The 15,462-nt window shown below is 43.4% G+C and overlaps 1 protein-coding gene and 1 long non-coding RNA gene across 11 annotated transcripts in view; one reads left to right on the top strand and one right to left on the bottom strand.

Annotated features, from left to right (window-relative positions):
• The window catches only part of Ankrd36 (ankyrin repeat domain 36), a 116,764-nt gene extending 112,211 nt beyond the window's left edge, over positions 1 to 4,553 (bottom strand). For 2 of the 8 annotated variants that reach the window (XR_005493389.2, XM_039092850.2), the window contains exons 1-3: positions 4,092 to 4,551; positions 2,993 to 3,107; positions 2,498 to 2,671 (exon numbers count right to left, since the gene is read on the bottom strand). Coding sequence is in view for 7 of the 8 variants with exons in the window: in XM_039092850.2 (XP_038948778.1) it covers positions 2,498 to 2,671; positions 2,993 to 3,107; positions 4,092 to 4,294 (492 nt within the window). In the remaining variant the exon portion in view is untranslated. Of the gene's footprint in view, positions 1 to 2,497; positions 2,672 to 2,992; positions 3,108 to 4,091 lie in introns of all 8 variants that reach the window. The other 6 variants (XM_039092849.2, XM_063273221.1, NM_001419749.1 and 3 more) reach the window with 4 other exon arrangements.
• Positions 4,554 to 4,583: 30 nt separating this feature from the next.
• On the top strand, positions 4,584 to 11,266 carry LOC120096650 (uncharacterized). 3 transcript variants are annotated; one of them, XR_005493390.2, is made up of 3 exons: positions 4,584 to 4,853; positions 9,993 to 10,177; positions 10,612 to 11,266. It is a non-coding gene; the product is annotated as an uncharacterized LOC120096650 (long non-coding RNA). The 3 variants fall into 3 exon arrangements; XR_010057737.1 differs by having other exon boundaries at positions 9,993 to 11,266; XR_010057736.1 differs by lacking the exons at positions 9,993 to 10,177; positions 10,612 to 11,266 and adding an exon at positions 5,545 to 5,901.
• The last annotated feature ends 4,196 nt before the right edge of the window (positions 11,267 to 15,462 follow it).

Genomic DNA, 15,462 nt, shown 5'->3' with positions numbered 1-15,462 from the left:
GTTCAAGTCCCAGCAACCACATGGTGGCTCACAACCATCTGTGATGGGATCTGGTGCCCTCTTCTGGTGTGTGTGTGAAGACAGCTACAGTGTATCCACATACATAAAATAAATAAATCTTTTTAAAAAATTGCAAGTTTCTAACAAAGTCTGAGTGCTCAGTGCAGGCAAAAGTGTGTCAGTGCATCAGTCATTTAAGCTCAGTATACTCTTCCTCTAGCAGAACTAGAACTCAGTACTCCTGAAAATGCACTAAAATTCACTGTGATTCTAGTTCTGTTTTAGACACTCCACAGTTATTTCTAAGATATTAACATGAAGTGTGTGTGTGTGTGTGTGTGTGTTTGTGTATGTGTGTGTGTGTGTATGTGTGTGTGTGTGTGTAATATTATACATAATCTTTATCCATTGTAGAAACAATGTTGGAAACCGTGACATTTTGTAAACACTGTTTCAAAAAGAAGACACCGGGGTTGGGGATTTAGCTCAGTGGTAGAGCACTTGCCTAGCAAGCGCAAGGCCCTGGGTTCGGTCCCCAGCTCCAAAAAAAAAAAAAAAAGAAAAAGAAAAAGAAAAAAAAAGAAGAAGAAGACACCAACCTCAGTACATGCAGAGGAAACTTTGGTGACCTGAGGGAATGCCCAGATGATTCCCTAGCAACGGATGGGCCTTGGTATAAGTGGGGTCTGGTTTATAGGCAGTTCTGAAGGCTCTCCGGAAGTGGAATTCGGTTGCTTTAAAAGCCTCTTCCGGGGGCTGGGGATTTAGCTCAGTGGTAGAGCGCTTACCTAGGAAGCGCAAGGCCCTGGGTTCGGTCCCCAGCTCCGAAAAAAAGAACCAAAAAAAAAAAAAAAAAAGCCTCTTCCGATGCCTCCTACAGTTTAGGAATGGACAACTGCTCTTGGATCACCTTGACTCCAGCCTTTGCGTTACTCTCTCTCTCTGTTATTGAGTCTAAGTACTTGTCTTAGGGTTTCCATTGTTATGTGGAGGCCCTATGACCACAGCAGCTCTTATAAAGGAAAACATTTCGTTGGGGCTGGCTTACAGTTTCAGAGGTTTAGTTCATTGTTGTCATGGCAGCAAACATAGTGGCAGGCAGACATGGTGCTGGAGAAGGAGCTGAAAGTTCCTACATCTTGATCCTCAGGCAGTAAGGAGACCATGTGTCACTGGCCAGAACTGAGCATATGAAACCTCAAAGCCTGTCCCACAGTGACACCCTTCCTCCAACAAGGACGCCTCCTAATAGTGTCACTTCCTACGGGCCAAGCATCCAAATACAGGAGTCTACGGGGGCCATTCCTATTCAAACCACCACGATTATGGGCAAAAACAAGTTTTTGCAATTTTTTCCTTTCACTGAAACCAGGTTTTGCCAACTCAGAAGCTCATGGAGATATTTTTAATACTTTTAAAGAAGATATATTTCTTTTCATTTTATGTGTATAGGTGTTTTGCCTATATATGTGTACCTCTGGCCTGCAGTGCCTATGGGAGTCAAAAGAAGGTGACCAAAACTTTGAGTAACTGGGGTTACCAATGGTTGTGAAGCACTGTGTGTGGGGGGGGGGGCGTGGACCCGGACTCTTTCTAGCAAGTATCATCTCTTATGCTAACACACACACGCACACACACGCACACACACGCACACACACGAGTAATGTATTGTTCATCTGCCAGCAAGACATACAGACTTGAGAGCCGAGTACCATCTAAATGGTACTTACTGACAGAAACAGGGAATGTGTCCCCAAATTAACTGGCCTCCCCCTTTGTGTGACCTATAACCACTGCTATGCTAGCTCCTTGCATTTGCCTGAATCCAAACACTGACCATGCTTGGAGCTCAGCCCCTTCCTTCTCAGGTAAGAATGAAGGGCGCAGTTTTCTAAACAAACGGATAGGATAGAATTAAACCACGGGACCTTCCTTGTCTTTGCCCGTGAGGACCCTTCATTCTGATTCATCCTGCACATTTAAGATAATTTTCTTCCCACCATTTTTCCTGAGTCAGCCTCACCTCAGAGAGAAGTCATTTTAAAGTGTCACTAGTAATATCTTTCATTTACCATAAAACGTTTTTGTTTGAGTTTTCAGGTCAAGTCTGATTCTAGACTTCACTTGTTTGCTTGTTGAGACTGGGTCTCACCGGTACAGGCTGGCCTCAAACTCACAGAGATCCCCCTGCCTCAGCCTCCCAAGTGCTGGGATCAAAGACCTGTACTACCGTGCCTGGCCAAATTCTAAGAGAAATTTTGTTTTCATGTCTCCTTTTACTCTCACTGGGAAAAACTGGTGAAGATATTTAAATTATATTTAGAAAGAAACCTTTGATGACCTATGTTGAAGAACATTTGACATATGTTTTTTAAACCACTTTTTTTTTTAACCAAAGACTTCTCACTTTCAGCTTCTGCAGGTGGAAATGGTCCCACATACTGTCCAGGCATACTTAATGCCTTTTAAGTATTCGGGATATAAAGTTGTGTGCTACCTTTGTCTTAATTTCAGTGTTTGCATTGAACGACAGAAGCTTGGCGGCTATGGCCGTGTCGTTGTTGTAGACCGCGTAGTGGAGGGCCGTGATATGATAAGCATCGACGGCGTTTGGGTCCGCGCCGTTTTCCAGAAGGATCTTCACACAGATCTCATGCTGGCGCTGTGTGGCCTGTGGGGATTGTCCCAAGGAAACAGACTCTCAGCTCAAGCAATTCCAGATAATCCTTCCACGGATTTCACCAAATTGTTACACTTAAATGCCAGACATTCTTTTTTATTCAAGTTTTCTTTCTTTCTTTTTAAGTTTTGAGAATGTGTTGTCATAACCTGCACACCCAGGGCTCGTGTGGAGTCACAGTGCTCCCGCCTCTGCCTCCAGTAAGACAGGGTACACGCTCGCGTCTGCCTCCCACATGACAGGGTCCAGGCCTCCCACACCTCAGGATCTGGGGATTGTACTAGTTCGTCTTTGGCCCCGCTTGCTGGTTACCTTGATCAGAGCTGTGCTTTCCTCTCGGTCTCGGGCTTCGATGTTGCAGTCGTACCACAGCAAGAGGCTCACCATTTCTGACTGGCCGTGAGCACAGGCATAGTGCAGAGCGGTCCTGGGAGAGAGAGCGCACCTGAGGGCTACTGTGCAGTAGAAGAGACAGCTGCGCTGGGACTACACGCATTTTTCTTCTGAAGCCGAACAGCCTACTTGAAATTCTTTTCCTATTTAGCAGTGCTGAGAAAGAGCGGTTAAACATGGAGGATCCCAAAGGGGGAGGGCATTGCAACTGAGACCCTGGACAATTTTGCAAAGGAAGATTGGGAACGTGTTGTTAACTGTGGTCGTCCTGATCTAGGGACCACATTGGCAAGTCCATGGCTTGGATGGTCTCAGAGATGCGAAGGCCTCTAGTGGACCGTCTGCTTCTGCACCAAGGAAGCAGCTGAGGCTAATGGAGCGCCAGTGGGAACTTCGGAGCTTCACCTACTGTGTAATGAAGATGGGTGCTAACCAAACTATCCCACTCCAGGGCCAGCCGGACTACTGGCTGCATCAGCACGCTGGTAAATGAAGATGGCCTCCCTGAATAACTGAATGTGAAGCCCTCTTCACACTTCAGCCTCCGTGTACGGTCCCTCAGGAAATAACATGAAGTCCTTTGTTACCGTGAAATAAAATGAATCTGGACTTTTATTGAATCAACTTCTGGCCCTAGGACCCATCACACTATCAATTTTTTTTCATGTGCACATTTAAAGAAAATGCTATGTATCCTCAACGTTGCAGGTGAAACCACATTTAAACTGTCCATAGAGTGTTCTGAAGACAGAATTATATGGAGGTTGAAAACCAGTTAAACTAAAGTTCAGTTTTTGCTTTGCTTCTCATAAGAAAGCCTGGGCTCTGGACCCATCCGGGGTTTCAGGTGCTGAGGAGTCTGTAGTAGGAAGAAAAGTTAGCATCTCCCGTTCAAGCAGGCTTTAGCTTCCCCTCTCCACTCCCAGGGCCAAGATCAGTTTTCTCTCCTTAAGGCCTGATGCCACTCATTTCCCCCTGTTCCGGTCCACCTCCCACCCCCACCCCCGTGCCCTCTAACCTTTTCTTCCGGTCTGTAATGTTCACGTCAATATTCCCAAATTCAAGCAATTTCTGCACTTGGGGTATGTCGCCCATGCTTGCAGCTTTGTGGATCCTTTTCACAGGCGTGTACCCAGTGAGGTACCTGGGAGGTTCTTGGTTCTCGGCATGCCTAAAGCTCAGGAAGCCCCAGGGCGAATGACCCTTGAAGATCCTCTTCATGGCTCAGACTGTGTCCCTATCTCTACCCCTCCAGAACTCAGTGTTTACAGTGCCTTACTTCCTCTCAATAACCACCTCAATGCTCACAGTAACACAGTTCTTTTAGGTCCCAGTTTTAGCCACTGCCAGCCAGTCCCAGTGTAGAGAAAACCAAGTCTCGGAATCCCGCCAGGATGCGCCCACAGAAGAGCCCCAAGGTTTAGCATCCCTCCACCTCTTAGGCAGTTGGCAGGACTGTCGTTGCCCAGCAACACAGTGTGCACGTGCTCCAAAGACCCCAGGCAACCAATCAAAGCACGGAACCAACAGTGCGCAGCGCTATGCCAGGCTCGCGAGCAACTGTGCCTTCAAGCATCAAATGTGTACACCACTAGGCGGATGGTCCCAAAGCACAAGACTTACTACTCACAGCCTTGGAACAAAACTCCCTTAAGGTGGAACGTCAGACCGCTAAAAGCTGGTTTCCAAGAATACCTTCCTCAGAATTCAAACTTGAGGCCAGCATCATCTTGCATGCCCAACCAGCCTGGATGACAGTACAGAGACCGTTTCCCAACAAGTAAGCAAGAGAGCGAAGAAATCTCAGACTCTCCGTACGGACTGTTTACACACAACCCCACCCCACCCCCAGAGACTAGCAGTTGCAATAACGGAACACTACATTAGTGATTTTATAGATGGCGACAGTATGTGTCGTGGTGTGCAAGCTGATGTGGAGAAACTGCACGCTCTCCAGATAAGATCACGCTTCTGCTGCCTCTCACCCCACTTATTGGGTCCTCAGGAGTACGGTCTCTGCTCACTCCCTCCCCCCTTTTTAAATCTTCAGGGTTTATTTGGATCATAGCATAATATTTAAGAACTTTACCTTTTAATTGACTTATCTCAGACATCTTTCTTAATTATGCTAGAATGTCACCTTAAGCAGATAGATCCTGATGTCACAGCCTTGTCCCATTGTCCTGTTCCTTCCTCTCCTCCTCCCCCTCTTTTCCTTCTCTTCCTCTCTCTCTTTCTCTTCCTCTCCCTCTCTCCCTCTCCCCCTCCCCTCCCGCTTCTGCCTCTACATTTCCTTTATCTTTCTGGCCACCACACATCCACTCCTCATGTAAAGTGCTGGTAAGTAGCAGTTTCCAGCCAGGATTTGACTGAATCTCTAACTCTCTGCCCTAGTTCTTTGGCCAATGTCTTCTCTGCATTCTTTATTCCTTACTTTGCATTTGGCTTCCTTTTCCGTTTCTCCCTTCCAGGTCCCATTGTCTGCCAGACCCTGTCTCACACTTCCTTGGTGCCATCAACTAAGGAAGTGGGACCCAAATTCACTGCTACCCCTAGCTCCATCCTTGGCTGACCATCCATGCGCTTACCCAAAAATCAACAGTGCCCAGGAAGGTCGGAGTAGAGCACGTAGCACCCACCTGCTCTGCATCTGTCCTGCTTCACGAATACTCAAGAGATGAGCAGTGGTGAGGTAGCCAGCATTAACGCTGTGAAAGTCTCAGAGGAAGAGATCCAGACCCCAGTCATTAGCCCCCTTTCACTGTAGATCTGCATAAGAGTGGTCACTCTTAATCATGTAGCACAATAAATACTAGACTGTCTTGAAATTTCCTCTGCCATTGATACTGGTCCAAAAATCTACAATTTAGCCTCAGGCAGATTCTCAGGACAAGGGCAAAAAGCAGCCATAGTCTTTGCCAAAATATCACAAGAATTGTCTTTAGACCAATTGCCAATATTCTTCCTCTCTAAAACCTGAGCTAGGCCCATGGATTCTACCTCTCCCAAAGCACTACTCTTTTCTGTGCTCCTATTAGGATGGTCCCTTAAGTTCTACTTAAAGTGCCCAATCACTTTTTTAGCCCAAAGACCTAAAGTTTTCCCATATATCTCCTACAAACGCCTGGTCAGAACTATCAAAGAAATACTCCACTCCCTGATACCAACTTCTAAGTCACTGTTCTATTGATGTTAAGAAACATCATGACTGAGGCAATTTTTATAAAAGGAAGCATTTAACTGGGAGCTTATATGGTTTTAGAGTGTTAGTTCATGATCACCAGGGCAAGAGACAGGAAGGTGTGGTGCTAGAGCAGTAGCTGAGAGCTGTGCAACCTGATCCATAGGGAGAGAGGGAGAAGGAGAGAGAGGGTGGGAGAGAGAGAGAGAGAGAGAGAGAGAGAGAGAGAGAGAAGTGGATGGGCCTGGTGTGGGCTTTTGAAACCTTAAAACCAACATACCTCTTCCAATAAGGCAACATCTACTTCAACAAAGCCATGCCTCTAATCCCTCCCAATCAGTTCCACTAACCAGCAACTAAGCATTCAAATATAGGAGTCTAAGGGGCTCACTCTCATTCAAACCACCACACTGAGGAAATCTAAATTCTTCCCTTAGCTTTGTCATCGTATTTGTTTCAAATCTTGGAATACTATTAAAAGATTCCCATGTATTAAGGAAATAGGAGCTCATGCACCTTGATGATGCTATAATCTTCACTTTTTAGAACAAGTCACATTCACATTATATCATGTTGCCAATTATCTTCTAATGTGGGAAACACAGATATTACGAATGTGGTTTGTATGCTGAAAAACTGAGACTCAGAGAGCATACTTTTTTTTTTTTTTAATCCAAGATCATGATGTTAAGTTGGCAGCCATGATTCTGAAACTTGGGCTTTCTGGGACAACATTCAACAGTTTTAAAACACCCTAGTGCTTTGGCATTGTGTGACGGAAACTGTGGAAACATGAATACTCCGTGGAAGGGAGCATCTAGTCCCTATAGCTGCCACAAGTATCACTTGCTAATTACAATAAAGTTAAAAGTTAAATGTCAATTAAACAAGACCTAGAGAAGATAATATACACATGCATCCTAATTCAGTAACTTATGCTCCATTACAAAATGATTATCCTAGCTGGATCTGTGGACTGTTTGCCTGCTCCACCATGAGGAAGGGTGTCATGAGACCCTCACCTAAGTATCCAGTCACTCCCCACCACCTGCTGTATGCATCTCTGCCTTATTGCACAGGGCCTAGGGGAGGAGTGAGAGTCTATAGGCTGGTGAAGGCTAAGGGAGTAGACAGGCATCTATGCAGCTATAGAGAAGCCCTCATTTCTGCTGGGTAAAGACTTCCGAGTGTAACCTTTTGAGGGGAGGAACAGCTTCCCTTCAGAAGCAAGGCTGTTCAGTTTTCATGCCATGAAACAAAAGCATCTTGTCAGTGGAAGCTGCAGCAGGCAGGGGCATACCAGGCATCACGATGATTTATAATTGGGGAGGCTGGAGATCAGGACCTGGAGAATTGGGCAACAGGGCTATGAGAAGGGCAGAGAAGAGGGGAGTGAGAAGGACAGAGAGAGAGGAAGGGAGGAAGGGAGGAAGGAAGGTCAGCCAGGAACACATGGGGACAAAGAAAGGAAGAGAGAGAAAGAAGATGGAAAGAGAGAGAGATGTGGGGTAAACAGTCTTCTTATATGCCTGGTATACATCTGGCTGCAAATGATGATGTAACCCGTTGCTAGGTCACTGTTGGGTCGAGACTAGCAGAACTGTCTGTAAGCCAACATCCTCCATTTTTGTTTAATTAAAAAATGAGGAATTAGAAAGGGGTGATGGTGGGGCAGGGGTGAGGTCATCATGTTCTTTAAACTATTCCTGCTGACTTTGGAGTGATGGTTCTGTCTTTGGGGGCCCTAAGAAAATTGGGATGCTGGTCAACCAAATTCTGGGAGGGCTGACTGTTTCACTGCTGTCCAGAGTCTGTGGGTCATCTGTGGCTAAGAAAGTGCAGGCCCAGTAAAAGCCTCTATGAGGGTAGACAAGAGGGAGTGCCTGTGGGCTGCTTCTCTGGAACTGTCCTGGATACAAATTGTGAATAAACGCCTGGGCTTAGCAGGATGCTTAAGCACATACACATATTCAAGGTGAAAATAAAGTAGACTAAGGAGAAAACTTTTTTCTTAGGTGTACATTTGAAACCTTTAGGCCCACGGTCTTGTTGATTGGAGGAAAGGTGTCCCAAAACCAAGGAAGTCTACCCTCTGGAATAGGCAACAGATGGGGAAATTAGGCTATTGATTGACAGGGGCACTTATCCAGAGGGAGTCCACTTGGCCCATGAGAGGTAGATCTGAGTGGATTTCCTGAAGCTTATAAGAATCTTTTTAAGTTTACAAAAGCAATAAAATTGTTAAAAGCGTAAACACTCTTTAAGGTGAGCTGTGGGAAGACAAGAAACTTTCATGGAGTAGAAGGGGCAAGAGGGCTTCCCCTCTATCCCAGAAGACTTAATGTGCATCAATTTAGCATACTGAAAAACATCTTTAAATCTATAGTTAAAAGACAACCAAAGGAAACTTAAAATCTTCAACTAGTGATTAAGGTAGTATATAGTGGAATGTTTTACCAGAATTAGGCTAATAATTTATCAGAACTCCATTGATTAATGTTAGAACTCTGAACTTGCAAAGTTCTAATATAACCATGGTAGAGTGATGGGAAGAAATCCGAAGCACTTTTTTTTGTTGTTCCTTAAATCATTTTCCTGTCACTATACAAGTTTTTCATATTCTCCAACCTTCATTCCTTGTAATTACCGACCTCAAAATGCCTTCCTAGACCCTCAAATATTTTCTTAGTTCCTCTTAACTTAAGCTCTAATATTTTGAGATCTTGAATAAACTTGTTCCTATGCAATTATTTACTATGAGACACAGGTGGCTGATCACTGGGAACTGTCATGCAAAGTGGGGTCCTTTAGGTAAAGGAATAGCAAAAAGGTTGCATCTGGAACCTTTGTATCTTTAACATGAAGCTTGTGAGCAAGGCAAAACTGTATGCCTTCTAATAAGAGGTCTGGAAGTCTTAACTGTAGACTTAAAATTAAAAAAAAAAAAAAACAGGGCTGGAGAGATGGCTCAGGGGTTAAGAGCACCAACTGCTCTTCCTGAGGTCCTGAGTTCAAATCCCAGCAACCACATGGTGGCTCACAACCATCTGTAATGGGATCTGATGCCCTCTTCTGGTGTGTCTGAAGACAGCTACAGTGTACTCATATGTAATAAATAAATAAAATATTAAAAGCAACCCTACTGGGGCTGGGGATTTAGCTCAGTGGTAGAGCGCTTACCTAGGAAGCGCAAGGCCCTGGGTTCGGTCCCCAGCTCCGAAAAAAAGAACCAAAAAAAAAAAAAAAAAAAAAAAAAGCAACCCTACTTTTAATAATCATTCTTAAATACCTTAACCTCCCTTCTAGCCCAGAGGTAGTGGGAAACAAAGGTTATTAGGATGTGTGCTGGAAGTGGACCTGTGTAGAAATTGTTGTTTGAAGCAAATCCCTTCTGTGTTGTCGGGAAATCAGCAGTTCAGTTCATAGAAACCAGCAGCAGCAGCTCGATCCACTCACAGATACTTCACACATACACCAGCAGTCCGGTTCAGTAGTGCCAGGATAGCAAACACAAATCAGCAATGGTATCACGACCTAGCAGAAACAGCCAGGCCTCTGCCAAATCTGCACGAGCCAGCAGGAGTGGGTAAGATGAGCGGGGATGCCAGGAGTTCTTTGCTGTGCCTTTCTCACAAAGTGAAGTCCAGTGAGGCTGAGAACTCGAGACCGAGAAGCGTTGCAAAGCTAGCTCTGCAAGCCCTTCTCGCAGTCTGTTGAATCCTACTTATACTTCTGCAGACACCACAGGTCCTTCCACAGGTCTGGCCTCACCGCGTGAATGAGTGACTCTGTCTTAGCAAAACTCCACATGAGTCTGTATCAGTTGACATCACTCTGCCAATCAGCGCCTGAGTTCACAGAAGCAGCAAGAAGCCACCAGAAGGCCACCAGAAGTCACAACAAATGGAGCTCTGCATCACAATGTAAGGCAAACCAATACAGGTGTGTCATTAGCTAAGAATCCTTCATCAAGCATCCTTTCATGTGCTTGCTTTAGCAAAACATCCTTTCACCTGTGTCTGCTTCGCGAAAGCATTCCTTCACGTGTCTGCCCCAGCAAAATACCATCCAACACAACTGACTTTCCAAAGAAACCCTAAGTTTCCACTTAACTAACTAACGAATTGACTAATGAGCTCACATGGGGGGTAGGGGAAGATTACCTTGGTAAGGAGCTGGCTGCCTGTTTTCTAGCTAGCTGTCAAGCTACAGTTAGCTCAGCCATCAATATGATCAGAGACCTGAGAAAGATAAATTATAATCTAGGTCCCATATGTTAATTAAAATGACAGAGGTTAGCTTACAGTCCACTACCTAACAGTTCTCTAAGGTTCCTATGGTCTCCATCACAATACAGGAAGAAGCAGTCTGACCTTAGGCCCAGAAGATGAGAGGGTTTTGAATTTTTTCCCTGTGGAAGAGAAACATGGAAGAGACGGCTTCATCTTGACCTAGACAATATGAAATACTCAACTGTCCAGATGTCCTCTATTTGTCCACAGTTCAGGCCAAACCCCGGCACTGGGCAAAGCATAGGGATAGTCTTTCCCAGTGGTTGGTGAACCACAATCCAACTGGAGTCCTTTGCTGCTGTACCCATATCTTCTTGGAGACCTTGGGGGAGCGGGGATCACTGTTAGGATTTGTGAGTCTCTAACTAGCATAGTAAGTTTAAACATTTAATGCCATATTCAGCAGATCTCTGACAGGATTGAGTGCTAGTGCCTATTAAGCATATTCGGGTTAGACAATCTATGTCTGTTTCTGATTATCTAACCTTGTAATTAACTGTATCAGTTCTTAGCACGACTTTAAGTATTTTTCTGAACATATTAAAGGATACGATCATTCATAAGGTCACTGATTATTTGCTTGCATTTTTAATTATAATTGCTTCTAATGAAACTAGAACCATTTTTTGAGATTAGAGCTTGTTAGGTTTGAGCCTTAAAACTCATGATTTTCCATTGAAGATCTTCTAGTCTCAAAATAAAACCTTTTTAATCTATAAATATAGTAAATAAGGAGACTGGGATCTACTTGACCTTTATGTGGTGTATCATTATAAAAATCTATAGTTTATGAAAATCTAAGGCAATATTATAGCTTAATAACAGAAAAAAACAAGGCTAAACATATCATTAAGGCATTAACCTTAATAATATCATTAACCTTTATAATGTTGTAAACTTTTAAAGTAATAATAAAATAGACCATCTTTCAAAAATCATAGAACAACATTGTAAATCACTTATTGTGACAGGGTAGAAATCATACAAAAATATTATCTCAATTGAAAAGTATCTTTAGAGACATGCTTTCCTGATCTACTGAAGTCACATGTTGCTGCTCTTATGAAAGATGGAAGTGAAGACATGACTTCCTATAACAGGGATGGTTGCCAGTCATGTGTCTGCCCTTAATCAAGATGGTGGTAAAGCTTCTCCATCCCTTAATAAAGATGGCGACTATCCATGAGTTGGTTATATCCCAGGATGGAGTCATGACACATGATTCAAGATTACTTATACATAGAATTTCCATTATTATTTTGACTGTGGATTTTAAAAACTTTTTGGATAATGCCTGTGTCCAAAATCGGTGAAAAATAAATTATTTCAAGAACTAGCAATAAGGTAAAATAGCATAAAATAGGAATAAAACAACTTTTAAATTTATCTATGTTGAAATAACATCTAGATCCTTATTACAAAGATCCAGTGGCCAGAAAACCAAGGGGTGAATTAAGCCTGTGACTGACTGCAGAAGAAAGAAACAATATTTATTCACAAAAGATGCAGTGGCTATATATAGCAAAGAGACAAATGATTAGACACACATTCTAAATTAGTTTTTGTTGATCTGCCAAAACCACCATGATCTTGAAATTTCATCATCATATAAGAAACATTTCAAACCAGAGTTGAATCATATACATAGCATGTTATAAAGTATAATTTTGAATTTCTTTCATCACATAAAAAATCCTTATCGACTTAAAATATGGACCTTGTCATTTTTGTTGTCTAAAGGGAGACTTCAATATAGACAGAGTTAATTAAGATTAATAAATTTTATAATTGTTGCTTCATACCATGTGGTCATCTAAAGATCGTAAAGTCACATGGCAGATTATAAGCCATGTGGTCAACATAGTTGCTAATATTTAAAATATTTTTATTAGATCTGTCTATTTTTATATGTTTTTCTTAAATGAGAGCTGTATCTAAATTTTATGCACATATACACAGAATTAAATCCAAGTTACATACATATAGAGTTGAATTTGAGTTACATACATACGTAAATATTCTTTTTTTTTTTTTTTCGGAGCTGGGGACCGAACCCAGGGCCTTGCGCTTGCTAGGCAAGCGCTCTACCACTGAGCTAAATCCCCAACCCCATACATAAATGTTCCTAACAAGAGCTGAATAAAGCTTAATATTATTGCAGATTATATAGATTTTAACCCATATACAATAAGAAATTTATAAATCTTTAGATGAGAGAGTTGGGGTTTTTTTGCTTTGATTTTTGTTTTGTTGTTATTTTGTGTGGTTTGGTTTGAGATCAGAATGTAAAGAAATAAGAGATAAGAGATTTTTTAGGAGTGGGGAAGCAGAAGTTTAAGTATAGAAGGTGTTTAAATCATTTACCTGTAACAGTGAGAATCTAGAAATCAGAAAAAAGCTCTAAATTCATTATGGAGGTGCAGGCCAGCAGCAGAATGGGGAGGGATACACAGGTCTGCATGGGCAGTCGAGACTGGGTACCAAGTGGAGAGGATGGATTTTAGTAGAATTTGGAATTAAATCACAGAAAAACATAGGAGATCCATGGCTAGGCTTGGAGCTTATGGAGTAGATGTGGGAGGAAGATCAGGCAGGAGAGAAGAGGAATGGGGAAGAGTGAATCTATTTTTATTTGCCGGACCAATGGCAGTAATTGCACATAATTCCCACGGGCAGGAAGCAGAGTCATCAGCCTCTGCCTGAGGCATCCCAAAGACACAGGTGTGACCAAAGTGAGCGGAACAAGCAAGCTCTCTAGTCAAGTTGTCCCGAGAGTGGAGGGGCCTGAAGGCAGAGGCCTGGGCAGCCGTGCTTTGCCTGGTGCCAGGTTTGGGGGGAAGCAGGAAGTTGGTAGAAGAAGAGACACCCAGGAAGTTGCAAACTCACCGACAGGTCAGGATGTGGAGAAATGCAGCAATCAGGGTAGCAGAAGAGAGTCGTCCTGTCACAGACAGGAAGAGCTATGGTCCCAGGATTCCAGCGTGTGTGAATTGAGTCCATGCTGGAAGAGCCCGCTGAGGCTTACTGCATTAGTTTTATATCTCGGTATAATTGTGGTATAAGTGCAGCAGGAGGGAGTACCTTAGTGGGCCAGCCAAGGTGTCCCCCTGGGGAATCAAGTCATGTGACAGACCTAGTATAAAGAAAATTTATTATGGCAGGAAGGGAATGTGACCTGGGGAAGAAGAGGCCAAAGAAGAGGGGAGAGAGAAAGACAGAAAGAGAAAAAGAGGAAGAGAGGAAGAGATCCGATGCTCACTTCTGGTGTGTCTGAAGACAGCAACAGTGTACTCATGCAGCACCATGTCTGTCTATACATGCCATCATATCCCACTGTGGCAATAGTGCACTGAACCTCTGAAACTGTAAGCCAGTCCCAATGAAATGTTTTCCTTTATAAAAGTTGCCATAGTTGATGGGGAAGAGAGCGGATCACCCAGGAGTGCAGACATCCTGAGGCCACAGGACAGACTGCCACCTCTGCAAACCTCGGCCCATATCCCTGGTCCAAGGGGAAACTGTACAGTGCCTCTGGACACAGGGATATAGGAACAGACGGACGGTACCCATGGTTCTGGTCTGAGCCCAGGATCAAACTGAACCAGCCAAACAGCTCCCTGCAACCAAATCCCATGGGGGAGAGAGCTGGACCCACAGAAGTGTGGATACTCCTGAGAAGTCAGAGGAGACTACCCTCTGTTCAGACCCAAGTTCCGACAGTTCAGGCCCACAGTTCAGACCCAAGAGGGAATAGCATAGTGCCAACTGTGCCCGCTGGGAGCAAGGACCTAGGAGCAATCAGGGGCAGGACCCTTTGATTACTGCCTGGGCCTGGAGCTGGAAGAGAGTCTCCAGGAGCACCGCCACAGCTGAGATCAGAGCACCTGTTCTCAGAAAAGGCTGAGAGAAAACAGGAAAACAGTTCTACAGGAGTGCTGACTCAGAGGCCTACAGCAGGGTCAAGTCACTCTCAGAAACAGCAAGACAAGCAAACACCAGAGACAACCCAATGGCTAGAGGCAAGCGCAGGAACCTAAGCAACAGAAACCAAGACAACTTGGCATCATCAGAGCACAGTTCTCCCACCAAAGAAAATACTGAATATCCAAGCACACCAGAAAAACAAGATTTAGATTTAAAATCATACTTTTTGATAATGATGGAGGACTTTAAGAAAGACATAAAGAACTCCCTTAGAGAAATGCAGGAAAACACAAGTAAACAAGTAGAAGCCCTTAGAAAGGAAACACAAAAATCCCTGAAAGAATTACAGGAAAACACAACCAAACAGGTGAAGGAATTGAAAATGGAAATAGAAACAACAAAGAAAGCACAAAGGGAGACAACCATGGATATAGAAAAACCAAAGGAAGAGACAAGGAGACATAGATACAAGCATCACCAACAGAATACAAGAAATAGAAGAGAGAATCTCAGGGGCAGAAGATACCTTAGAAAACATCAACACAACTGTCAAAGATAATGTAAAATGCAAAAAGGTCCTAGCCCAAAACATACAGGAAATCCAGGACACAATGAGAAGATCAAATCTAAGGATAATAGGTATAGAAGAAAGTGAAGACTCCCAACTTAAAGGGACAGTAAATATATTCAACAAAATTATAGAAGAAAACTTCCCTAACCTGAAGAAAGTGATGCCCATAAACATACAAGAAGCCTACAGAACTCCAAATAGATTGGACCAGAAGAGAAATTCCTCCTGTCACATAATAGTTAAAACACCAAATGCACAAAACAAAAAAAGAATATTAAAAGCAGTAAGGGAAAAAGGTCAAGTGACATATAAAGCAGACCTATAAGAATTACACCAGACTTCTCACCAAAGACTATGAAAGCCAGAAGATCCTGGACAGATGTCATACAGACCCTAAGCAAACACAAATGCCAGCCCAAGG

The sequence above is a fragment of the Rattus norvegicus genome, chromosome 14 (genome assembly GCF_036323735.1).
Source record: "Rattus norvegicus strain BN/NHsdMcwi chromosome 14, GRCr8, whole genome shotgun sequence".
NCBI lineage: Eukaryota > Metazoa > Chordata > Mammalia > Rodentia > Muridae > Rattus > Rattus norvegicus.
Note: the sequence above shows the minus strand (reverse complement) of the source record. Positions and strands in the feature narration are given on the sequence as shown.